The 25,513-nt window shown below is 36.8% G+C and overlaps 3 protein-coding genes across 5 annotated transcripts in view; all 3 read left to right on the top strand.

The window, feature by feature from the left end:
- The first annotated feature begins 1,550 nt into the window (after positions 1–1,550).
- LOC114361321 (CD63 antigen-like) lies at positions 1,551–7,013 on the top strand. Its single transcript, XM_028316317.1, has 5 exons — positions 1,551–1,707; positions 1,957–2,160; positions 5,954–6,103; positions 6,255–6,452; positions 6,836–7,013. Exons 1-5 carry the CDS (start codon positions 1,648–1,650, stop codon positions 6,899–6,901), a joined length of 678 nt encoding a protein of 225 aa, XP_028172118.1. The 5' UTR covers positions 1,551–1,647; the 3' UTR covers positions 6,902–7,013.
- A 1,278-nt stretch (positions 7,014–8,291) lies between these two features.
- Positions 8,292–10,419, top strand: LOC114361322 (CD63 antigen-like). The gene is made up of 5 exons (XM_028316318.1): positions 8,292–8,403; positions 8,749–8,928; positions 9,387–9,539; positions 9,821–10,030; positions 10,215–10,419. The coding sequence occupies exons 1-5, from the start codon at positions 8,344–8,346 to the stop codon at positions 10,296–10,298; spliced, it is 687 nt and encodes a 228-aa protein (XP_028172119.1). The 5' UTR covers positions 8,292–8,343; the 3' UTR covers positions 10,299–10,419.
- Positions 10,420–10,940: 521 nt separating this feature from the next.
- The window catches only part of LOC114361319 (serine/arginine repetitive matrix protein 1), a 29,139-nt gene continuing 14,566 nt past the window's right edge, over positions 10,941–25,513 (top strand). Inside the window, exons 1-11 of one of the 3 annotated variants that reach the window (XM_028316314.1) lie at positions 10,941–11,019; positions 11,224–11,428; positions 14,248–14,400; positions 15,006–15,066; positions 15,766–15,864; positions 18,212–18,309; positions 20,002–20,878; positions 21,385–21,462; positions 23,227–23,332; positions 24,162–24,293; positions 25,209–25,377. In XM_028316314.1, coding sequence (XP_028172115.1) covers positions 11,009–11,019; positions 11,224–11,428; positions 14,248–14,400; positions 15,006–15,066; positions 15,766–15,864; positions 18,212–18,309; positions 20,002–20,878; positions 21,385–21,462; positions 23,227–23,332; positions 24,162–24,293; positions 25,209–25,377 — 1,989 coding nt within the window. In that variant the 5' untranslated portion in view covers positions 10,941–11,008. Of the gene's footprint in view, positions 11,020–11,223; positions 11,429–14,247; positions 14,401–15,005; positions 15,073–15,765; positions 15,865–18,211; positions 18,310–20,001; positions 20,879–21,384; positions 21,463–23,226; positions 23,333–24,161; positions 24,294–25,208; positions 25,378–25,513 lie in introns of all 3 variants that reach the window. The other 2 variants (XM_028316313.1, XM_028316315.1) reach the window with 2 other exon arrangements.

The raw sequence follows: 25,513 nt of genomic DNA, 5'->3' as shown, positions 1-25,513 counted from the left end.
TAAGTAAATTATTTTTTCATGTTTAATTATTTTTACACGTGGATAATTTAAGTTACTTCGTTCATAGAAAAATACGTTCACATAAGTAGGTAATAGTATGTAACTGCAAAGCATAATAGACATATTTTTTTGCGAAAAATACCTCGACTAAAAAAATTAAGTTAACCCTTAACTGGTATCGTGGGGGCCGCGCGGCCCCCACGCATGATGTTTTCTTTGATTTCTAAGAAGCTACGCATCGTGGGCGGGCAGCCAAAATTTTTGATATTCTCATATCGGCGCTACTCGCGTCTGGTGCAGGCGTTTCAGCACTGCATCATTCACCAGGACGAAGATATGCACGTGTTGGGGTCCGCGCGGCCCCCACAATACCAGTTACGTTAGTTTTTTTTTCATGGCAATTTTTATTTGATTTTTGTTTTTTTGCAGTATTGATGGCTTATAAGTGATAAAACAATAGAAGATACCTAGAACGAAATTTTTGATTCCAAATTAGTGATTAGTAGCATGTCAGAAGAAGGATATAGTGATAATAAAATTATAGGCCACTGTGAAGACCCAATAACCAATATTCGGTCGATAATGAGTATATTGAATCTGATTTTCAAGTTTTTTCTTCGGAGAGTGAAAATGAAGATATTGTAGGACCTAGCCAATCCATCTACTATGAAAATATAAATACATGTGGTCTGAAAATGCACCGGGACCTGGTAATGTTTGTCAACATAATATTTATGTTTTTATTTTTATAAAATGCTTATTATTTTTATTAAACATTACATTAAAACGTTATTTATTATTAAGTTCACATTATTATGGATTAATAAAAACAACAATAATTTTGGTTATAACTTTCTAAACGATAGGTTTCATAGATATTTGCAACGTTAAAAAAATATTACGTAAAAAGTAGTTACTATTATGTAATGTCTTGAAGTATATAAGTAAGAAGATTTAATATAATAAAAACGAAATTATTACATAGAACAAGCCTAATATATATCATTTATGAGCATTTATTCAAGTATATAGGTAAAACATGCTTGCTAGAAGCAAACATAGTATGGGGGCCGCGCGGCCCCCACGATACCAGTTACGTATGTCCAATTTACGATACCAGTTAAGGGTTAAGTAAATTGGATACTGTTTACAAAATCACCCTGTATATGGTACCTTGACCTTCGTCACCGGGGGGGCTACGGTATACCTAATGCTAAATACCTATTTAAATTATTTAAGTAGTTTAACATTTTATTAAATGTTTATATCTATAATAAATATGTAGGTAGGTATACTACATTAAGCTAAATCACAGATAATAAATCTTTACTTTAACTGATTAAACATTCTTAACTCATAAAATCTTAAACAATATAATATTATTATAGTGTTTAATTTAATTCGTTAACTCTTTAGTGGTCTTTTTAACATACTTACCTACTGAAATGTTTGTATTTTGTAATTTTGTGGTGAGATAAGGAATATTATTTTCCGTGAATTGTTAACATCCTATTATATGAGTAACCTTAACCATAATTATCATAATAATTTAAACGTTTCCCTATCAGCTTAATTTAATTTATTTACGGTTGGAAACTCTTGGTAACTGGTACTTTTTCGTTTCACGAAAGTGCAGTTCAAATAAAAATGGGGTGTGTAGTTAATATAGTGAAGTATATTTTGCTTGCCGTTAATACGTTATACTCTGTAAGTAATAATCTCCACGTTCATTTATATCATTTATAAAAATATTAATAAATTGACAGTACTTAAACGCTTAATTTACCAAATTAATGCAAAGTTACATAAATTAACTTAAGTACTTTATTCTAATATACGAGTATTTTATAAATCAAGTAATAAAATTGTGTTGTTAAGTTGTATCTTCATAATAATATTTTTTTTGTAATTTTGTTTAAAGACGCAAGTAGGTATGCCAATTGTTTGAACTTTCAGATATTGGGTATTGGAGTAATAGCGATTGGTGCACTGTTACTGGCGTACCAGTCTGAAATTGAGATATTGATCGCGTACAAATATTCCCTGGATGTTTATCGCGGTGTATCGATTGTGGTCATCGTCTGCGGATGCTTTTTGTTTTTTGTAGCCCTTTTTGGTTGCTGTGGAGTTATAGCAGAAAATCCACGTCTTCTTTTAGGGGTAAGTACTTACGTTACCAACGAATCCTATTTCCTGTAAGCCTACATTATTTTGATGATTTTCTTCCTGAAAAGTTTTGATAATTAATTTGTTAAGTTTTTAAAACGACTAAATTCTCAATTCAGTATGTGTAACGGTCAATGTAATAAATGTGAAAATTATGCATAATCGCCGGTTATTATGAATAATTACATCATGATTAGGTAAATGTGATTAATATGAGGTCGTTTGTGTGTGTGTATAAAACTAAATAGGCGGCTTAGCGGCCCCGCCGCACCTTAACCTATTTTACACTTTAAATCAAAACGTTATGGGCATCATGGAAAAGTAATATTATGCAAGAAACATTCCAAACTCATTATGCCAAATTATATTAATACCTATATGATATCAAAACGTTCAAAAATTTTGGCTGTACAAGAGCACGTACACAAAAATGTTGTTCTCTTTTATTTGTTAGTACTAAGCTTGAATTATTAAATAACCATTGTTAAATGTTATTAATTTATCACTTTTACCGCGACTGTCAGTAATTATTCACAATAACCGGTTATTATTCATAATTTTCAATTTATCACATTAACCGTAACATATTATGCATAAAGTTACCTACTGTATGGTTAAGGTAGAACAGATCGACGGTACCTACGTATTAGTACGTATAAAAACGTATCTGAAAACGGCCAATTTTACAGGAGCTCTCCTGTAAAATTGGCTGTTTTGTTTGAAGGTTTAAACATGTGTAGCTCGCGTTCTATTTATCATACATTGATGAAATTTGACATAATAGTTTTATATGAGGTATATTTTATAAAACATGAAGAATTATCGAAAAATAATCACAATAAGTGTATTATTTGTCATTTACTCACTTATACAACGGAAAGTTTCTAATTACAAATGACGTAAGTGGTACTTACTAACTTTTACGTCGGAGTAATATATTTGTTTAAATTATTAACTGCCACATAAGTAATTGTACACGGGAACAAACTTCAGCTACTATTGACCGTAACTCTCACTCTAGGCCCATAGTCCTGCTCGACGAGGCATAACAGCGTCCCGCCTCGTTTCCCAGATAGATGCATTTTGGAGGCACTCAATACCTTAAGATTCTTCCTTATCTAAGGGGTCTTTTGACTGAAGAATACTTGTAGAACCGGTAAATTTTCTTTGTCAATAGTGCCGGCCAGGTTTGACAGCATGGCATCGAGTCCTAAGATCCACATGGCTCTTTTTTGAGTTCGATCTTGTGGAACATTGAATACAACTGGGTACTAAATGGAACCCTTTTCAAGGGCATGGATATTTCAAGGTATCATCTATACGAAGCATATCATCATAAATAAATAAATAACTTTCACAGCGAGGCGGGTTGCCTGGGCGAAACAGACGACATTATGGTGGCCCTAGGCCAGGGACCACATAAATTTAAAGGCATCCCTGACACTTTCACCTGATGCCCACACCACTGTCAAAACTAAGGCCCAGATGAAATATCTAAGAGTTATCCTGTTAATCACCAGTGGCGCCAAGTAGTGAGCGCAAATACGGTGACCTTAACTGTATATAACCAGTGGCAGCTCGCACTTTTTCCAATCCGTCGCCGTGCGAATGGAAGACAGCTTGCTTTTTCGTGGCTGCTTCCCTAATTTGGAGGTCCGAAAACTCTATGTCGGAAGGCTATGGAAACCCTATGAGGGTGATGCCTTACTTCTAAGACCTTAACAGGCCCAGAAAGTCTACACGGCTACATCGTCGGCTTTAACGCAGCGTGAAGAACGAGGTGAAACCTCCGCCATAGGAGGACAGAGAGGCCGTTTGACGTGAGACTCGCTAGACTGTGCTGTAGTCTAATAGTTGATAAACCACCTCGCCGTGGGCCGTGGCTAAGTTGGGTCGCCGAACCTTATTCGCACTCGTGCTGAAGTTTAAGGTTGCTCTAGCGATCGCACGATGACTTTGCACGGATCCTTCGAGCCCTACCTGTATTGCGGTGGCTAGGAGCATACGACACACCATATTCTTGCGGGATAGCATAGTCAAAGCTATGTGGACGGTAACAAAAGTTGGGTGGTAATGAAGCACCTCTATCTGAGAAGACAAGGTGCCGCAAGAAGCTGCAGTATGATAGCGCGACTACGAACCAAGTGCGGGTGCATTTGAATTCGCTCCAGGGAAGGTGACAGTATGATTGCCTTCTATCTTCCTTCCTCGGTAATGGCCAGCGTAACGGGGGCGTGAGGCCGCACGGGAGGCATTGCATAGATAGGCCACCAGTCACCACCACCGTCTGCTGATGGTGAGTGTGTGTACGGAAAATCTGTGTACTTATAGTTGCTCTCCTCTCAACTGTCGCCGTGTAGGTGGGAGATCTTTGTCCGGAATCTCAAAGTTAGCACTTATAGCGAGTGACGGGTCACCAGGGTATTTTTAGTGGGTATACCTCATCCTTCTGACGGGTATATGTTTGCAATATCATGTAGGTAAGCATTGTCATGTAAAGTAGTAGATTCTAAATGCAGTTAATTTAAACTTTTGTTTGTAAGTGTTACCTGCTTATCTTTATTTCTGAATGCCCTAATATGCTTAATAAATAAATAAAATAAATTTTACGATTTTTTACTTGTATCTTGTATTATAAAGTAGCATAGGAGAAGAACTTGGTTGCGTTGAGTCTAATAAATGACCCTAGATACTTCAGTCGTGTTGTATATCATATTTTATATTGTTTTGTCTTCACTTTAATGTCCACCAGATATTGCTAAAATACAATTTCTCAGCGTAAAACACCGTTACTGGCACTAACTTACAGACATAAAACAAACTTTTCCAAAGTAAAACATTTATAGTGGCAGTTACGGCTAGAAGATACTTGAATTTTCCGACGTAAAAATAAGTAAGTGCCACCTACTTATAATAGTAACTTTAATGGTCCCGAGTAAAACAACGCAACGCAACTACCTTATGCCTACAGTTAACTGATAAATTTGCCGTTGGTATAATGTTGAGTGAAATAAATTAAGTCAGAAACCATAATAATACCTATTTCCTTCATAAATTACGTATCAATTTACTCGATCTGCGCGAATGAAAGTGGCAGTTGCGGGGCTGGGCGCGCGGAGTAAGGCGTGCGGTCTATCGTAAAATTTCTTAACTCCCAGTAATGCAATTTTACTGCGGAAATCGTTCTAATTTTGTAGTTGCGGGATTTGTTTTTTGACGTTTTAAGGTTCAATTTAAATAAAAACTGTATGTTTTTTAACTGAGTCGAAACTGTTGGGTGCTCTGAAGGTTTTGCAAACAAAAACGGCAAATCACGGGACTGGTAGATACTGAATTATACGTAGGGACCGTCGAGATATAATTATTATTCATAATCAATATCATTTCCAATATACAGGGTGTTAGGTAAATGGGTATATGAGCCGACACTAGCCCATGTTAACATGGTCATATAAATGGTATGGTGAAGTCAGAAAATTGATATCTTCATTTTAATTATTTTAACTTTCATACAAATAGGATTTTATGAAATTTATTTTGTATGAAAATAAAAAATAAATAAAAATTAAATGATATCAAACTGACTTCAGTCTTCACCATACCATTTATATGATTATGTTAACATGGGCTAGTGTCGGCTCATATACCCATTTACCTAACACCCTGTAGATTGTACTGTGCAACTTGTGGTCAGATCAGAAATAATTGGTTTTTACTTTTTTAGTTTTCTGGGATTTAGATGTACCTGTGTGTACATGTAAGTACCTAACATGATTGTTTGTTTCAGTTCGCGTTATTTATGACAATATTACTGGCCGCTAAGATTTATGTGGTTGTAAAAATATGTAGCCCAACGTTCAAAGAATCAGTCGTAGGTAAACTGGATAATGCATTGGCACGTGATCCCAAAGCACAAATTCATTTAATTGAAAGTGGGGTAAGTAATCATCATAATCATACCTAATACTTACTGTTATTTTTATTCTTGAAGAGGGTCTGGTAATGGCCCATTATTACTTATCGGGTAAAACTACAGTATTAGTAAATAACGTGTAAATAATTGAAATAATTATATTCTTACCATCCAGTTTAAATGTTGCGGGACCATGGGTGCGGAATCATATGAAAAACTGAATATAACAATACTGCCAACAACTTGCTGCCCTACTGAAACGCAATTCTTAAGAACCCGACCAAGACCATGTTTCAAAGAAAACGCCTACAATGGATGCCTAAAAATTTTTAATGCCCTCTTCTATGCTGTTTTGACATTTATAATCATCGAGGTAAATATTATTATTTATTTTGTTGTGAAAGGGGTAGACGATAAGTTTTTATATTGTTAATTATTTCAAACAGAAAAGTTCATTAATACTTACCTGTATTATAATAATGACTGCTGATAATTATATTTTGAAACATTGGAAACTGCCAGTATTATTAATGAACTCGACTGTACAAGTTGTATAGTCGAGTTCATTAATAATACTGGCAGTTTCCAATTACAACCTACCTACTAACTCTACTAAGTAGTTAGCTTCACAATATTTTCGTAGTTTTTAGTCCTCTTTTACGTTACTTGAACTATGTACATCACGTCATCACATGACGATATTATTTTTAAGCTCTGAAAATAAGACTTGAGATTAAAAAAAGCTTTTGATTTCAGGCTGTCGGCGTGATTTTCGCTTGGTGCCTGATCTGCGACCTAAATGCAGGGAGAGAACAAAAATAATTATTGACATCCGTAGACTATTGATATTATAATAATTGATAATAATAAATTGATAACCCGCTTGGGACCAACATTTGATTAAAAAATGATAGCATTAAATTTCTATTATAATAAATAAAAGAAGTTTTATTTTCTATGCCTACTAACTAGGACATTCAACAAGGAAGTAATAGGTAGTCCGTATTTTTTATGATTTTAGTTTAACGGCGATCTTTACCTTTTACACTGAAAAAAATGTTTAGTTACTGCTTACACAACAAAAGTGACCATCGAACTAAGTGTTAACTATAACCAAACTAAGTCTAGCTCACTACAGAATTATTTACACAACATTTTGTTCCTCATAACCAAAGTGTTTGGTGGTCACTTTTGTTGTGTAAACAGTAACCAAACATTTTTTTCAGTGTACCTGCAAATATCTTGGCACACCGTGACAGTGAATTACCCATTGCCCAGCTTTCAATGGCCACAAATATTATGGCACCGTAAGTGCCTACTTCAAAATTATCTAGAAATGCAAATATTTACGTTTAGTAGCGATAAGTCGTTACTAATTGCATTGTTATGTTTTTCCATTATTCAGAAACGAATATCTAGATACAGCAGGGTATAAAAAGCTTAAATGAATACTGGAATGTTCGTTTAAATAAAAATAATTTTGGCAAAGTTTCTATAAAACATGATGATGTTCGTTGATCAAAACTAGGTTATTGGTATTCTACAAGAATCTCATGGCATAAAAATAATAATAAAAAAATGTGATTTTCGTATGGCAATGTCTATTGTCTATATTATTTTACTAGCGGCCGCCCGCGACATCGTACGCGTGAATCCCGTTTTTCCCGCTAATTCCCGTTCCCGTGGGAATTTCGGGAATTCCTTTCTTAGTGCACCTCTACGGTACCTAAGCTACGTCCCTTCCAAATTTCAAGTGCCTACGTTTAGCCGTTTAGGCTGTGCGTTGATCTGTCAGTCAGTCAGTCAGTTTCTCCTTTTATATATTTAGATTTTTAAGTTATTTAGGTTTTATAATGCAGTTTAGTTCAATTGTAGAGGTATAATACCTACCCCCTATTATCTTACTGGTAGCTACTTATGCCGACGTTATTCATTTTTGATTCTCCTAATTTAGAATCATCTTTCATGAACTTCTATAAAATTAGGTATACTTAAGTAACTAAGTAAGTATTATTTATTACTTTACATTATTAATTGAGTGTGTTAACTTTTTAAAGGACTTTTATATCTTGCAAAAATGTTTTCTTTTTTGTTGGTGTGGTTACAATAAGTATGTATTCGGGGAATCACTTTATTATTAGATGAACATCCTTTGTCTATAGATGAGTAACCCTTACTTTGCCGTGATAATGACAGAGATAGTGATTATAATTTATTACGAACTATCAAACGATTTTTAGTTTCATGAAAGTGCAGTGGGAAACATGGGGTGTGTGATCAATATTGTGAAATATATTTTGTTTGCTGTAAATTCTTTATACTCTGTAAGTATTAATTAGAAGGTGATATTAATATTATTAAGTAGGTAGGTATTATTATGAATTGGCAGATAAGATTTTAACCACTTTCCACATAGTAATAAAAAAAAAAAAAATTCATAAAATTCATTTTTTTTTGCAAATAGGCTTTTAAAAAGCACTTTTACACGTCCCAATATTAACCCTACCACTGCTTCGGGACAAGAAATGGGCCAGTGCTGAGAAGAAGCAGCGCAAGAAACTCAGTCACTATTGTCAGCCTCCTTTTCAAGGGTTAACAGTCTTTAATTAAGTAATAGGTAAGTACATACCTATTTATTTTGTTTAAAAACGTTTGGTTTGAACTTTCAGATATTGGGTATTGGAACTTTAGCGATTGGTGCACTGGTCATCTCTCAATTTGATGTCTCGAACAAAGATGAACTGAATTATTTATCATTATGGTTCATCATCAGCGGATGCTTTTTATTTTTAATAGCCCTATTTGGCTGCTGTGGAGTTATCACAGAAAAAACATACCTTCTTTTAGTGGTAAGTTATACATCGTGTCCCAAAATTCAACGATAAGCCGGCGCATAGGGTGGACAAGGTCAGAATACTTTAGGAAAAATTAGAAAAATAAATCTTAAAATTATTTTTCTTACTAAAAATTTTTTATTCTTATTTTTCGTACGGTAACTATGATCTTTTCCACCCTATGGAGCCAGCTTATCGTTCAATTTTGGGACATGAAGACTAAAAAGTCCTACATTTATTGCAAAAAAACCTATTTAAACAGCCTAAATAATAATTAATAATGTCACAGTGTTTACCTTAATGCGCTATCGTCTGTATATTAATTTATTTTGATTCTTTCTTACCTACTTTGAGTTTATAAATGTAAAAAGAACTTTGTTTTATACTTTCAAGACTTATGAAGCACAATTTGCGTGATTTGTAAGAATAGCATGAGTAGACTTACTTATTGTAAAATGTATCGTTTGTTTCAGTTTACGTTGTTTATGACAATATTACTATCCGCTAAGATTTATGTGGTTGTAGAATTACGTCAGTCACTGATCGAAGAAGAAGTAAAAGATGCACTCAATGAAATATTTAGTGACCCTCACTCACAAGAATCATTTTATTTAATGGAAAGTCTGGTGAGTGCATGGTTGAAAAGAAAATAAGATCTACTTATCTTACAATTTTATTAATGCCCGTTTTTATCATCAATCGATAATTTTTAATTGACCCCTTTGAAAACAAAATTCCTGTTCTTAAGAACAGCAATTTTTAAGTGACCCACATAGGTAACACTTAAGTGTTTAAAAAAATTAGGGATTGATGGTAAAAACGGGCATTTAATATTTTATCTAATTGGTTTCTTTTTATTGATAAAATGTTGATGATAAATTAAATGATGAAATATCTTATCATCCAGCTTAAATGTTGCGGAACGACGGGTGCAGAATCGTATGAAAAACTTAATATGACACTATCAATAACTTGCTGTCCTCTGCCAGAATCCTCCGAGATCGAACTATGTTCCAAAGAAAACGCCTACGATGGATGCGTAAAAGCTGTAATGAAATTAGTCAATTCAATATCTGATGCAGTGTTCTATGCTGTTTTGGCTGTAATAATCATCGAGGTAAATTTTATTCTTAAATGTTGGTTGTAAAAATCCTACTTACTTAAGTTCTTTACTAAATTTTTAAGTTAAATATGGGTTTTTTTCTCAAACATTGTCATCTCCTCTCCAATTTCTACAAAACAACTTTGAAAAATATTTTTTTAAAGTTTAAAAATAAAACTTGGGTAACTTTTGATTTCAGTCTGTCGGCGTAATTTTCGCTTCGTGCCTGATCTACGAGATATGCAAAAAGAAGAAGAAATTAAATTACTATCAACGCTCTTAACAAACGTTGTGATTTAGATCTTATAAAGATGCTACGATGGAGAATAATACAAAGTAATAAAAGCCAAAATAATGGGCATTATTTCGAGAAAATCAACTAAAATACAGATTTTTTCAAAAAGTAACATTTTATTATTATTTGTTGCCGTTTCCCGGTTATTTTATGTATTTTATTATTTATCATAATTATTATTATTTAACATCATTACTCTTTTTTATTTTATAAGGATACCTCTTAGTTCAAAAGTTATATAAGTAAATAATAAAAATCTCGGATATTTTTTACATGTTTTCCTAAAATAAAAATGGATCTAGTTACACCCATTTTCATAAGTGCCCGCACTTTATGAAGACTCGCACTGTACCTATGTTATTTATATCGGAAAGGTACCTATTACACAAACAAGACAGACAGAATAAAGTTCGCATCTTATTAATCGACTGCGCCAGCAGGAGGGTTATCTTTTTTTAAACCATAATCACTTGCATTAGTGTCCAAAAACAATGAAAAATTATAAAATTGTTTTATTCTTCCTTTTAGAGTGTTAGGGGTTAAAGGGGTGATTGCGAAAGGCGATCAATGCGCCATCTGAATTGTGTTTTTGAAAGTTGTGTGTATGTGTTTATTATCTGTGTCCGAGCGCTTGAAACCATAGACAAGGTGGAGTGAACAAAAAAAAATACTGACAAGACAAAAATAATTTTGTCAACATGTCGGACAAGTTAGTATCCCGATTATTTGTATATTTTCTTTATTTTTAGTGTGATTTATCGTTTATAAATATGTTTTATCGCTAGTTTACTATCTGAAAAAAGAGTTGTCACGTATGTTTACACATTTGCGTTGGATAGGTCGTCATAAAGTCATGTTAAATTTTATGCGTCACATGTGTTTGGTTAAAAGTTTTTTTGCTATTTACTTGCAGTGAAGACTTGCTAGGCGACGATTTGGGTGATCATAGCCTTGCCGACTACAATCTTGGCAACGAGGAGGAGGAGCAACTCCTTGCTGACGACTACGAAAGTAATTCATCGCAAAATGTCCCAGCGTCGGTAGGTCCTAATTATGGGGCTGGCCCAGATCTTGTGTCTCCGGAATATCCTAGACATGGCATGGACTATGGTGCGCAGGTTAGTTAAATCTATATTCACACACAGTGCTAATTTATTAACTTTTCTATGGTAGTCTCGTGAGTTTCACTTTGTTGTGAAATCAAAACAATATTATCCTATTTTAGATTGCATTTACTCAACTTGCTGGTATTTTTTGATTAACTGCATATTATCAGAAGTGTAAATAAAGAGAAATAATTAACTTAGCACTTAGCCAAAACCACTAACTTATGTACCTACGTAACATTCCAACTTGAAAGTTTTTTAAAAATACCACAGAAAAGTGAATTTAGCTGTGGTATTATTTTGCTAAAACTGTGGTATTTTTTTGAACAGAAGAAACCCACATAAGTTATGTTTTCAGGACTTAAATGTAAAAAAAACTTACATTTAAGTCCATAATACTTATCTTAGAGGAAAATGGTACAAAAATAATTTATGGTGATAAAAATGTATTAATAGAACTCTTAAATGAAATATATTATTTATTTTATTTCTTCTTTTCTTTACAAGTAACAGTACATTTACAATTTAATCAGATCTGCCAAACTGTGCAACAGTTTGTCAGCAGTAGCTCTCGTGGACTTATAAACTATTACATGGGTCATTCTAAGTTAAGAGGTAATGTGTTGTATGGAGCGACGGCACGGCATTTTTTAAAATATTTTTACTTAAGTATATATCTGTTTTATGGAAACCTTTAAGTTGAAAATGTTTACAAAGTGGCCAGTCAATTTGTTGGTTTTTTCTCGTTTTATAAGCGACCAGGGTAAATACTCAGTCCAGGGTAGAGACAAGGTGCACAGGGGAGGAAACATTATGGACAGGGAAGATAACATAGACATACTAAAAACAGTGTTATTTTTAGGAATCAACTTTAATTATTTATTTTAATTTTAATTATGAATTATTTATAATAAGACTTCATTTTTTAGCAAACTTTGTTAACAAAAATGTATTTTAAGCCTAGGTACAAAACATAAAAAGGTTCTTACTTTTACTTTCCATCAAAACAATTATCAATAGTCAACAACGAAATAAAAAGAAACAAAAACTTCTCTGAAACAGTATTGAACTTTTCTTGTACTTAAACAACCATTTGAATTGAGAATTTGAGAGGTAACTAAAAAAAATCTTTATGTAATACCTGCGTTCAAAGACATCAATAGATTCATTAAAGCATAAAAAAATGCTGCCCTCTCAATTTTAACTTAGGGTAGGGTAGTTTATTTAAAACCTGATCCCAGGAGATTAAAAAAACATCATCATCAATTATTCATCATCATTATTTCAGCCATAGGACGTCCACTGCTGAAAATCGGCTTCCCCCAATGATTTCCACAATGGCCGGTTGGTGGCGGCCTGCTTCCAGCCCTTTCCTTTATGAGGACCTTTATGAGGTCGTCGGTCCACCTTGTGGGTAGACGTCCTACACTACGCATTCCAGTACGAGGTCTCCACTCCAGAACCTTGCTGCCCCATCGGCCGTTAGTTCTGCGTACTATGTGTCATGGCCTTTGCCACTTCAGGTTGCTTGATTGAAGACTTTCGTCTATAGGCACTGAGGTATTTTGGACGAAAAGATTTTGCGTGGTTTCCTTCACAAAAACAGTGACTCTAGCAGGTGTTTATGGATAATCCAAAGTAGGTACCCTATTCAAAATGATGACATAACTCTGGAGTCACAGAAGCATCTCAAACTTTTTATAATGCCAATTAGGTATAAATACGCAACCGGTAACATGGTGAACCTTTACCTTTAAAAAAGTCTTTATACCTTCAGTAGAACCTAATGTTGCTGCTTTTTCCGATAGTATGTCTACGGTATATCTACGGTGAAAATTTTCATATTCGGGCAGGTTTTCTCAAGCGCTTTAGCTTTCTAGATGCCATTTTTTCTGTAAAAAAGTAATATTAAATTGTAAAGCTAAGATATACATAATACCAAGTAAAGGTTCAGTTAAAAATATAGAAGTATTCATGAAAACGCATACAAATGTATCTCCCCTGGACATTAAGAATCTCCCCTGCCATCAAAAAAGCCAGGGGAAATACGCCAGGGGAGATACATTTTCGATCAATATCTAAAATAGCCGTAAAAGTGTTTCTCATACGCAATTCACAACCAAACGTAACAATGTATGCACTATTCATAGTAAATATTGAAGTTTACATTAGTATTTTAACAAATAATTGCTAAATAAAACTTACCAGAGGAAAGACTGCATTCACTCAACACTTCTACACCCAGCGAGAGGCGTGATTGAAATGGCGGTTAAAATGACTTCGCAATCGGCTTATGCGCCTCTTTTTGATAGCTTCACGTTACATCCTATGCACTAAAGGCCACAACTGCCACAAAATAGTAAAACAAAACTGATTTTTAAACAAAAACAAAAAGCCAGGGGACGAGACACAAAATACGGAGGACAAATTTCGGCGTTGATATTATTTATGAAAAATTTGAATTTATGTAATTTGACTTATAAGACAGTGTTCCTAAGTTATTGTTCTGTATAAAATTAACGATGATGAAGTAATTATTTAATTTTAATACATTCATAATAACTGGTTTACAAATAAAGTCGGGTTTGGGACAGCCCAGGGGAGAGACTTTTTTCTTGTATTAGAACTTATTGTGACTAAACTGTGTACATTTCTGTAATAAATTTAAGTGAGCATGTAGAAGACATTTAGTTTTAAGCAATAAATAGGTTAATTAGGTAGTTAGAATAAAAAAAATGTACTTTTTTGCCCTTGCCATCGAAAGTACCTCTTAACTTAGAATGACCCACATAACAAATAACACAATTAATAACATTATGTTATATCCGCAGCCGCTTCCATATCAGCCTGGGGTGGAGCCGGAGTGTGTAGTGCCCAACATAACCGTGGAGATCCCCAACACTCCGATCCCGGACCACTCCACGTACGCTCCATACGAGCCCCCGGCGTATGAGATTGAACATGCTGTAGTGCCACCAGCTATTGTGAGTACTGATTAATATTTTGGTACTGAACATTTAATTATTATTGTGTGTAATCTAAAATTGTTGGTGCTCAAATAAATAAACTAATATTATATTCTGTGGCATAATTATTATGATAATAGAGGTATTAAAGTTCCTAGCTAGATTCTCGGTTATTTACTTTTTTGAGCAAAAGTGTCTATTAAAAATGCATAAGTTGTAACATAAACTTATCTGACTGGATGGAAGGTCACTTTGACAAACAAGAAGTACCATGGTGTTGAATGTATAGAATTTAGCACATCAAACTTAACACGGTGGCATCTTATGTCGTTGTAATAGAAGCTATTTTGCAACAGAAATATGGTGTCTGGTTTGCTGTTGCCTGTACGTATCTTACGCCCGTATTCACAAACATTACTATGAGCTCTCACCGTGCGCGTGGACGTACAGAGTGACACACAAACCAATCACAGAGCTCTATTCAACGCTGTGCTTTCGATTTTCTGCTTCACTTGTAAGCGTCGTTTGTGAATAAAGGCGTTAGTTTCCAATTCTAATAATTTCCAAGGATAAAACTTTATCCTTGTAATTACTTGTATCAATGATTTTGTTTTCTCCTGCAGCCTGCAGCACCATTGGAATCTCCACAGATCGTGCCATCCGATATGCCACCAAATGCATCAAGTAAGTGTAAGTTTTCATCAAAATTTTGAATATTATTAGAATTAAGTTTTCTTTTAGTAGTTTTTTTGCAGTCTAATATTTTATCAGAGCACACGTCCTAGCCTGGCTGGCGAAGTTACTACTTTAATAGTGACTGAGTTTCTTGCGCTGCTTCTTCTCAGCACTGGCCCATTTATTGTCCCGAAGCAGTGGTAGGGTTAATACTGGGACGTGTAAAAGTGCTTTTTAAAAGCCTATTGGCAGAAATAAATGGGTTTTATGAGTTTTTATGGTAATAAAATCCTTTTTTTGGCAATTTTATTTAATAACTCACTCAAAAAAGGAGATTCTCTCAAAATCAAAATCAATCAAAATCAAAAATATTTATTCAGTTTAGGCACTTATGAACGTCAAAATGTATTAAAAAATAAAAAAGAAAAGGTAGCCCTTATGGGGCACTTTACATGTCTTTTGGGCCCTACCAATGCTTTGAGACAAACATATGGTAAGTGCTGAGAAGAAACGCCGGAACAAACTCAGTCACCACTAATTGCCAGGAATTTTCTAACAGTAAGAATAGCCAAATTTAATTATATGTGCAGACTGAACTGACCACGCATCCTTGTCATCAATAGTCTCGAACCTTGTAGTACCCTTTGGACATAAGGGTACTACAAGGTTTTCATGTTTTCTTTAATGTTATACATTATTTTGCGTTAGATGGGGAGATCCACATCATTCCCCGGGAGAGGTTCACGTCGGAGCGTACTCCCGGATCGCAGCGCTTGCCGCAGATACGGGACATCCCGGACAGTTTGGGTGAGTTTTAACAAAACTTGTTTCTAAAAGTTAGTAGTCGTAATAGTGTAGGAAACGTTCTAAAAAGTATATTAACCGATTGAGTCCCAGACGGCATTAATTAATGTCATAACAATTGATTATCTATTGTGTCTAGATTCGCGGAGCTTGAAGGATTAATAACTTACAGCTATGCTTGGTTTCTTTGCGAGATCGAATCAGAAATGAGACCGAATTTAATTTGTTACAGATCGTCATAAATTATAGCCTATATGTTATTCAGGGTTATGTGTGGTGAAGTTTCATCAAAATCCGTTCAGTAGTTTTTGCGTGAAAGAGTAAGGCGGTTATCACACTGCGCCGCGTTCCGCCGCGGAGCGCGTGATTTTCATATAAAGAATCACGCGCGCGGACGCGTTGTCAGTGTGAAGTGCCGCGCGTGTTTTCTCAAACTGAGGTACTTGCATACAGATAGGTACGTAGCAATAAGACAGCGGTTGAACGTAAACTGATTTATTAGCGCCCAGCGGCGTAACTGCGAGCCTAACTACATACGTGCATAACTATACATACCTCAGATCATAGAAGGAAATAGATGTGAAACGGGGGCGTGGCGCGTGTCTCCGCGATATGCCCAGAAACGAACATCGGCCGCGTAGCTAGGTTAGTCGCGATTCAGTCGTACTAAGGAAATGTTCTCCGATATTTTGGATAATGCGTCGTTACGTGCAATAAAACAAGTGAAACGAAGAACTACAGGAACAATGGAGTCATTTACTACATGTAAGTATTGCAAATCCATTGGTATTTTGCTTATAAATAAAAAAAACTAAACATTTTTACGAACGAATTCAGTGCCGTAACAGTTACTGCGATATCGAAATCAGTGGTGATAAAAATTCTAACACACTTGTACATTGACGATTTAGTTAGCAACCACTTTATGTCATGCTCAACTACTGCGCAATGTATTTAATTTCTTCCGATATCCACTGTCGTGTGAAAATACACAGTACGGCCGCATGTGCCGGTCGTAACATAGTGCCGTGCTCGTGTTCTAATGCGGTTTCCTATTATCGATAAATAGAAGTAAATTATAATTTTCTATTTTGTAATTTTAAATAAAATAATGATGTGTTACTTGCGATTATAAAATTTTGCAAAAAAAAAATAAAAACAGTAGAAGTAAGTATTAACTGTCAACTAGGTAATTACAATAAGAGCTAGTTGAAAGCCTAATATAGGCATTATTTTTGATAAACATAATATGCGGTACGCAGATCGCCATAATTAAAAAGTAAATGCTTGATAGTAGTTAATAATAACGTATAATAATAAAAAGGTTTTCATTCATAAGCATTTTGTGAAACCAGTTTCGAGCCTTGTCCCTAGCGATTTAAAGTATCGATATCTTGTCGACTTCATTTTATCTTTGTTCTCTCACTAGCGTTTTCAAAGTGTGCGTCACGTCACGCGGCCATTGATTGGCCATAAGGCACGCCTTCTGGCCAATCACAGCACTTTTAAGCCGGTTGCACATGTTGTCGTAGACTCTCAGTCGCTTTGTTTTTACACAGTTCAATGTGTGTGTGGGAGCTGTGGTGGGGGAAATGTGGGGACACTGGTTCTCGTTGTAGTTACGCGCGACTTCATATCTATTCTCTTTCTATGATCTGAGATACATACATAACACATACAATGATTAAATCTGTCGTCCCGCGTACCGCGGCGGAGCGCGGCGCAGTGTGATAACCGCCTAACAAACATCCAGACATCTATACAAACTTTCGCATTTAAAATATTAGTAGGATTAGAGACCCTATATAGACTTCAGTTTAATACAATAAGTTTAATTGAAAATAACACTTATTTAACGACACTTACCTAACGACCCTGTTGTAAAATATCATAAACAATAACCCAAACCTTTTTTGTCTATGATTCCTTGTATCTGATTTATCTATGAATAAATCCACTCGTCTTCTTGCTTTCAAAGAAGACAGTCGTTTTATTTTTTTAGAGACCCACTTACCTAACGACATTTAGGCAGAATAGTCAACAAATAACACTCTTAGTTATTCTTGTGGCCGTGTGGTGACGGCAGAGTAGAATACATTTGTCACCAACCCCTACTCTTCCCGCGGGTGTCGTAAGAGGCGACTTAGGGACTACACATCAAACAGAGAACGGGCAGCAGCGCTCTCTGACAAACATCAATCTTTTAAACTGCGATCTCCAACCCGCCTGCCAAGCGTGGGGATTATGGCAAAACCCTCCACTATAGTGGAGGAGGCTCATAGTCCAGCAGTGGACTGTAAAGGGCTGTTGATGATGATGATGATGTTATTCTTACCTTACCCGATTGCAGATAAGGTGGTGATACCCCGCGGCGGCCGCGGTCGCACCACGTGGCGCAACCCACAGCTGAGGCCGCAGCACCCTTATCGACGTAACAACATGCACAGGGTAAGATTATAATCTTCTTTTTCTTCTAGAATCGAGTGTGTCTGTGTAATAAAAGCACGACTTGGCTTAACCAGGCCTGTTCATCTCCGCGAGTTTACATCGATAACAAAACACGCACGATGGCCCACCTACAGGATACTATTCGACAAGGCCTCACATACGAGCGAACATTGACACACGCACGCGTATTCTTGTGTATGATGGAAGAAAATAAAGAAAATGGTGTACTGAATACTGTGCAGTATTTAACTGCCTAAATAATAATAAAAACACAGAATGTACTTTTTTAAGTTGCCTCAAGACACTGAGAGGTAAATAAGTAGTTAATATTATTCATGATAATTCATGCTAAATCATGTATTTCCTCCGCCATTTTCCGTAGTTTGGCACCTCACGTCACATCATTTTACCGAAGTCAGCCCTATAGCTTCGNATATTATTCATGATAATTCATGCTAAATCATGTATTTCCTCCGCCATTTTCCGTAGTTTGGCACCTCACGTCACATCATTTTACCGAAGTCAGCCCTATAGCTTCGGCGCAGTGCCGATCACTGACGTTTGTCAACAAAATGGTGCTTGACTCTTGAGACAGGCTAAATTACACCATATTGTTAATGACATTGAGCATAAATACCTTCGCGAAGTAAAACTTCTGTACGTAGTACTTATTATTATTCTGTGGCTTAACCAACAGTTGAAGCCGCGTTTAGGCCGCATCACCCCTAGTCGTAAAAACGTGCACAGGGTAAGCTTACAGTGTGCTCATCATCATCATTGGTGGTAAGACTTGTTCTAAGTCCGCCTAGCTAGCTACCACCAACTTACCTAAAGTCCTATCCTAAAGTTCTGGCAGTTGGAGGTAAGCTCCTACCTCTGAGGTTGGGTATTCTAGGTGAAGTTCGTTTCCTACGTCTAAAAGGTCGTCTGTCCACCTACAGACTTATACTACTTCGTATTCGTCCGGTGTGTGGAGTGGAGCAATGCGCTACTAAAGCTATAGCTACAAATAATAAACTGTGGCAAAATGACTGCACCCAACAGGCGTCACTTCTCATAAAGGTAGTTGGTACAAACAGTAATAGCACAGAATAATAATAAGTACTATGTACAGAAGTTTTGCTTCGCGAAGGTATTTAAAAAAATGTATGCTCAATGTCATTAACAATATGGTGTAATTTAGCCTGTCTCTAAGAGTCAAGCACCATTTTGTTGACAAACGTCAGTGATCGGCACTGCGCCGAAGCTATAGGGCTGACTTCGGTAAAATGATGTGACGTGAGGTGCCAAACTGCGGAAAATGGCAGAGGAAATACATGATTTAGCATGAATTATCATGAATAATATTAACTAACTACTTATTTACCTCTCAGTGTCTTGAGGCAACTTAAAAAAGTACATTCTGTGTTTTTATTATTATTTAGGCAGTTAAATACTGCACAGTATTTAGTACACCATTTTCTTTATTTTCTTCCATCATACACAAGAATACGCGTGCGTGAGTCAATGTTGGCTCGTATGTGAGGCCTTGTCAAATAGTATCCTGTAGGTGGGCCATCGTGCGTGTTTTGTTTTCGATGTAAACCGCGGAGATGAACAGGCCTGGTAATAGCGTTAAAACAATACTGGGAAGTGGACTAAGCGCTTTTTGAAGCATATTTGCAGAACTAAAATGGATTTATTTATTCACAGGGCAACTTTAACCAGCGACCATCGTTCCCCCCTCCACAAATACGCCCCACCCCGCCGCAGGTTCGGCCGGATATCCGGCCCGAAATGCGCCACGAGATGCGACCGGACGTGCTGCCTGAGATTCGTCCGGAAATCCATCAAGTCAGACCTGAAATTCGTCCGGAAGTAATGGATATTCGTATAGACACCCGGCCGGATATAAGACCAGACATGCGTCCGGATATGAGGCCGGATATGCGCCCTGAAGTTCATCCGAATCCGAATATGCGTCCGGATATGCACCCGGATATGAGACCAGACATGCGTCCGGATATGCGGTCTGAAATACATCAGAATATGAGGCCTGAAGGTCGTCCAAATATGCGCCCAGATATGCGTCCGGACTTCCCGCCAGAGATTCGCCCGGACTTTCCGCCAGAAATGCGACCGGAATTACGTCACGATCCGCACATGCCGCCTCAGATGGGTCCCGAAATATCTCCGGAACGCCCACTAATGCCGGATTTTCGTCCGGACATTCGTCCTTTCGGCCCGCGCTTCCAATTTCGCCCGGAAGAGCCGCACTTTCGGCCTAACTTCGAGCCGAGGCCCATGTTCTTCAGACCCAACTTCAATCCGAGGCCTTTCGGGCCTCCAGTGCGCGAAATAATGCCTGGGGCAGGTCATATACCTCAAGTGACGATACGTCAGCACGTGCCGGTGGCTGTGAACAGTGTGAACAAAGTGGACAGTGTGAACAAGTTTGTGCCCAAACGTGAACAGGAGGTGATCATGTTGCCGGTACAACTGCCGCCTCTGTTGCCGCCTGGAGGCTTAGCAGGGAAGAAAGTGCTCATCAACCCGCACTTCAAAGGGAATTTTACACATCCTGTTGAGGGTAAGTTTCTTTGCTTAGTATTTTAACTATCCTAATCATAACACAGCCAGCCTAGGATTCGTGAAGTTATTAAAATATCGTAAATAAACAGGATGTATTGACATAGAGGTGATAGAAGCGAATTTTTGGGGACCTACAGCTATTTTAGTGAGCATGTTCTTATTATTTATTAACTTCTTCATTACAAAGTAATGTCATATCTCAAAATTTTAACTAAAACACTAAGCAAAGAGTAAAATGGTGCTATTATTTCCCAATATACTTTAACGAGTAGGTTTTGTAGTAATAACATTAACAAACCTTTCTGCTTGCCATTCGTGGGTTCAATTCCCGCCTTAGGCAGTTAAATTTTTTCAAGTTGTTTATTTAAAATTTAGTTTAAGAAGCGACTAACCGCTAAGAAATGTTAATTACAACAGTAAAATTTGTTTATTTTTTGAGGATTTTTCCACTAAGATGGTGTATGAATTGTGGTCAAGTGTAAAGGCAACTTTCTGTATGCTCAGTAACCGGGCTGCCAGCGTACATTCCTACGAGGATCCAAAAGTCCCCGCCTCCGAGTCCGACCCTGGAGAGCAAATTCGGTAAATTTGTAGTGTGTAGTTATTGTTGTTCACTACAATTTGCCGTGTGTAGTGTAGTTTTGTTTGCATTGTGTGTTGTAATTTTTGTTTGCTATCGATTGAATGTTTTTCCTTGTATTTAGCACGTTATTTGTTTGTTGATAACTTTCTGACTGTGTTATTGAAGAAACTAATTTTAAATGATTTCCTCACTATAATTACTAATGATTTCCTCTCTTTTATTTTATTTCTATACTAATATTAGAAATGCGAAAATAATTTTTGCCTGTTTGATTTCTGTGTTTAACTATACCTTTGATATTGAGACTGATTAGATCTTAGAGTTAAAAAGGGGGACCAAATCAAATAGGACATATAAATTGTAATATGATCGAAAAATGTTATATTCCCTTTCAGCATGTGTCTATATCAATATTTCATTTCATAGCATTTAGCGTAGTAACAGTTCACAACACGTTATAGTTGCTGAAAAAATACATTTTGCGAAATTCGTGTTGTGAGCGCTCATGAAAATGGCCATACATGTGTTACAGGAAATGTATTAAATCCGTCATTGTATACAATTCCTAGGATTTGTGTATAAGTCCTAAAATCACCCGGAAATGTGTGATGTAAATTATATTAGACACATTTCCTAGGAAATTTACACATTTACTAAACAGCAATCGGAAATGTAATTAAGATTTCTTTTTTTTTTCCGAAACTTAAATGGCGCTCCCGCGCCGCGGCCGCTGTGTATGTTACAAGGTCGCAAGTCTAACCTAACCTAACCGAGACTTTGTTATCCAGCTACAGGAGTACTAAAACCTTCATGTCAATAATAGTTTAATTAAAGATATGTTAAAATTAGGGTTTTCCAATACTTCAGCGTAATATGCGTGATGCCGAAAGAAAGGCATACCAATAGGCAAATATTTTTTTCAGTCAAAATATAATAGTGCGAAAACAACTTTCAGGCTAAACAATAATAGTTGTGAGTTAAAAGTACCTATCGGTCAATGTGGTTTGTCTAAATAAAATTTTAGGCGTACTGAGGGGCACTAAATCACATGACCGTGCTTGTGCCGCTTAGTTTTATACATTTCCTAATACAATATTGGAATTCTATAAAATTCCTAGGAAAAGTATACATGTCCTAGGATATGTGCGTATTAAAAAATCTCTGAAGCAATATTTTATACATTTCCTAAATAGCTTCGGAATTGTATACATTTCCTAGGAATAGTATACAATTCCTAGAATTCATACATTTCCTGTAACACATGCACAAACGAAGTGTAACTGGTGTTAGTATTATGACAGAGAGGTTGTTAGTGGTGTTTCTTGTAGGCTGGGTTTTCAAAAGTGACCGTAACAGAACATGAAAACATGTTACAGTTACCACAACGCGTTGTGAGCTGTCTTCTCGCTCAATGAACATTTTCTATGTTTGAGCTTAACACATACAGGGTGAAAACGATAAATGATCTCACTCGATTATTTCTAAACCATACAAGATATCGTAAAACTATTTACTGATCCTGAAAGTGTTTTTAATATTATGTGGATTTAACAAATGTATGGAAGCTGGAAAAATTTAATTTTCAGATAGATCCAGTTTATTCTGTAACCTATTATTGGTAACATTTGAAAGAGCTTGTGAAGTACTTTCAGGATCAGTAACCAGTTTTTCGATATCTTGTATAGTTTAGAAATAATCGAGTGAGATCACTTATCGTTTCCACCCTGTATACCTTTATATTCTCATGTTATCACTATCCGCAGGCCCAGTGAAAGACATCGACGACGCAGCTGAGCGGTTCATAGCGGAGCAACGCAACGCTCTCGCCCGCGCCGCCAACAGAAAGTTCCAGAGGCGTTCGCCACAGAGGTATACATAAGATTCTTCTGGCTATACATTTTTGCTTTATCAGACTATATTTTTTTGTTGCAAATTGGAAAACTCTTATTACATTTACACATCACCTCATTCCACCAGCCCCCTTCCATAACCGGGGAACCAGACGCAGGTTAGCGTACCATCCCTACATTGTCGACATTCCACCAGCTCGCACTAAGCGTTTCGACGACTCCTTTATAATGCGAACAGCTAGGGACTGGAATTCGTTGCCCGCTGCTGTCTTTCCCGAAAACTATAATCCGGGCCTCTTCAAGGCGAGAGTGAATAGGCCTAGGCACTTACAAGGCAGATATGTACCATCCTAGACTGCATCTCACTTAACACCAGGTGCGATTACGGTCAAATACCTGCCTTGTGTAGCATAAAAAAAAACAAAAGGCTTCAGTGACATGCCGTTGTCTGTACATCAATATTGTTAGTGTTTGCTTCAAATTCATCATTAGTTATTACTAAAAACAATAATGATATTATGATACATACTTGTAGGCCATTTTCATGGCGCTTATAAACGCTTAGAACTTTACAGAGTTTGAAATTATGGGAAAACATTAGGGAAGGCCTAATTGGGCCAGGATGCGCGTCATGATAAAGACTTTAACAACGATATTAGACGACAAATGTATGGATTTATCGCGCAAAATCGATAAAATGGCTTGATAAACTTTTAGTTTATCGTAGCATGCATCCTAGGCCTACAGCGGTAGATGTCCTGTGGCCGATAAGATGATGATAATTATCTAGAAAACTAACTTGTGTTATTGTTTTAGGTTTAAAATAAACGTTAATATTATTATTTCAGGTTTATAGAGAACACAACAATAGAGATAGAAAATGACATGATGGGTGGACCGGCGAGGCGGAGCAGCGATGATGAGCTTTTAAGACGTCAGGAGCAGTTCATCAACGCCAACCGAGCTGGTCTCAGGAGGCGGTGAGTACCTCCACAGAATAATAATAAGTACTACGTACAGAAGTTTTACTTCGCGAAGGTATTTTAAAAAATATATGCTCAATGTCATTAACAATATGGTGTAATTTAGCCTGTCTCAAGAGTCAAGCACCATTTTGTTGACAAACGTCAGTGATCGGCACTGCGCCGAAGCTATAGGGCTGACTTCGGTAAAATGATGTGACGTGAGGTGCCAAACTGCGGAAAATGGCGGAGGAAATACATGATTTAGCATGAACTATCATGAATAATGTGTGTGTAATAATGTACTTGCTTCGGCAGTACATATACTAAAATTGGAATAATAATACTTATTTACCTCTCAGTGTATTGAGGCAACTTAAAAAAATACATTCTGTGTTTTTATTATTATTTAGGCAGTTAAATACTGCATAGTATTTAGTACACCATTTTCTTTATTTTCTTCCATCATACACAAGAATACGCGTGCGTGAGTCAATGTTCGCTCGTATGTGAGGCCTTGTCGAATAGTATCCTGTAGGTGGGCCATCGTGCGTGTTTTGTTTTCGATGTAAACTCGCGGAGATGAACAGGCCTGGTTAAGCTAAACCAACTTAGTTTAGCTCCTTTGTCTGCAACACGCACAAAGGTCATCTGTCTACCAGATGGCAAGAACGCCTACGCTTTCTTCTGAAGCCCGGTCTCTGAGCACGTAGAATTTTGTCCAATGACCCCAAGTTACCCATCCTTATCGCTCGCGCGTAATTATGTTGCTGTCGCGCTCGCACACTCACTGCGGGCGCCCGTCGCACAGTCGCGACAGCAATATAAGGATGGGGGTAGCTTGGGGTCAATGAACAAAATTATACGTGCTCAGCGACCAGACTATAGTCATTACATTAGTAGCAAATCCTAAAATAACATTTATTCAACTAGAATGCGCTCACCATCCCCCGCTCGTCGTTCGCCGTCGCCCGCCCGGCGTTCGCCCGAGCGCTTCGAGCGTCCGGAACGCTCGGACAGGGAGCGTCCGGACAGGGACCGTCCGGACAGGGAGCGCAGACACCGCCCGGACACCGCGCCCGCGCCTCGGACTCATGACGAGGTGAGTTTAAAATCTGAACTAATATTACAAAGAGAAAAGATTTGATTGTTTGTTTGTTTTGAATAAGCTGCGAAGCTATTGGTTCGATTTGATAATAATTTGAGATAGTTTTTCTTGAAATGGAGATGTATTGAAA

The sequence above is a fragment of the Ostrinia furnacalis genome, unplaced genomic scaffold (assembly GCF_004193835.3).
Source record: "Ostrinia furnacalis isolate ACB-3 unplaced genomic scaffold, ASM419383v2 OfSCF5574, whole genome shotgun sequence".
Classification (NCBI taxonomy): Eukaryota; Metazoa; Arthropoda; class Insecta; order Lepidoptera; family Crambidae; genus Ostrinia; species Ostrinia furnacalis.
This window is presented reverse-complemented; position numbering and strand designations above follow the sequence as displayed.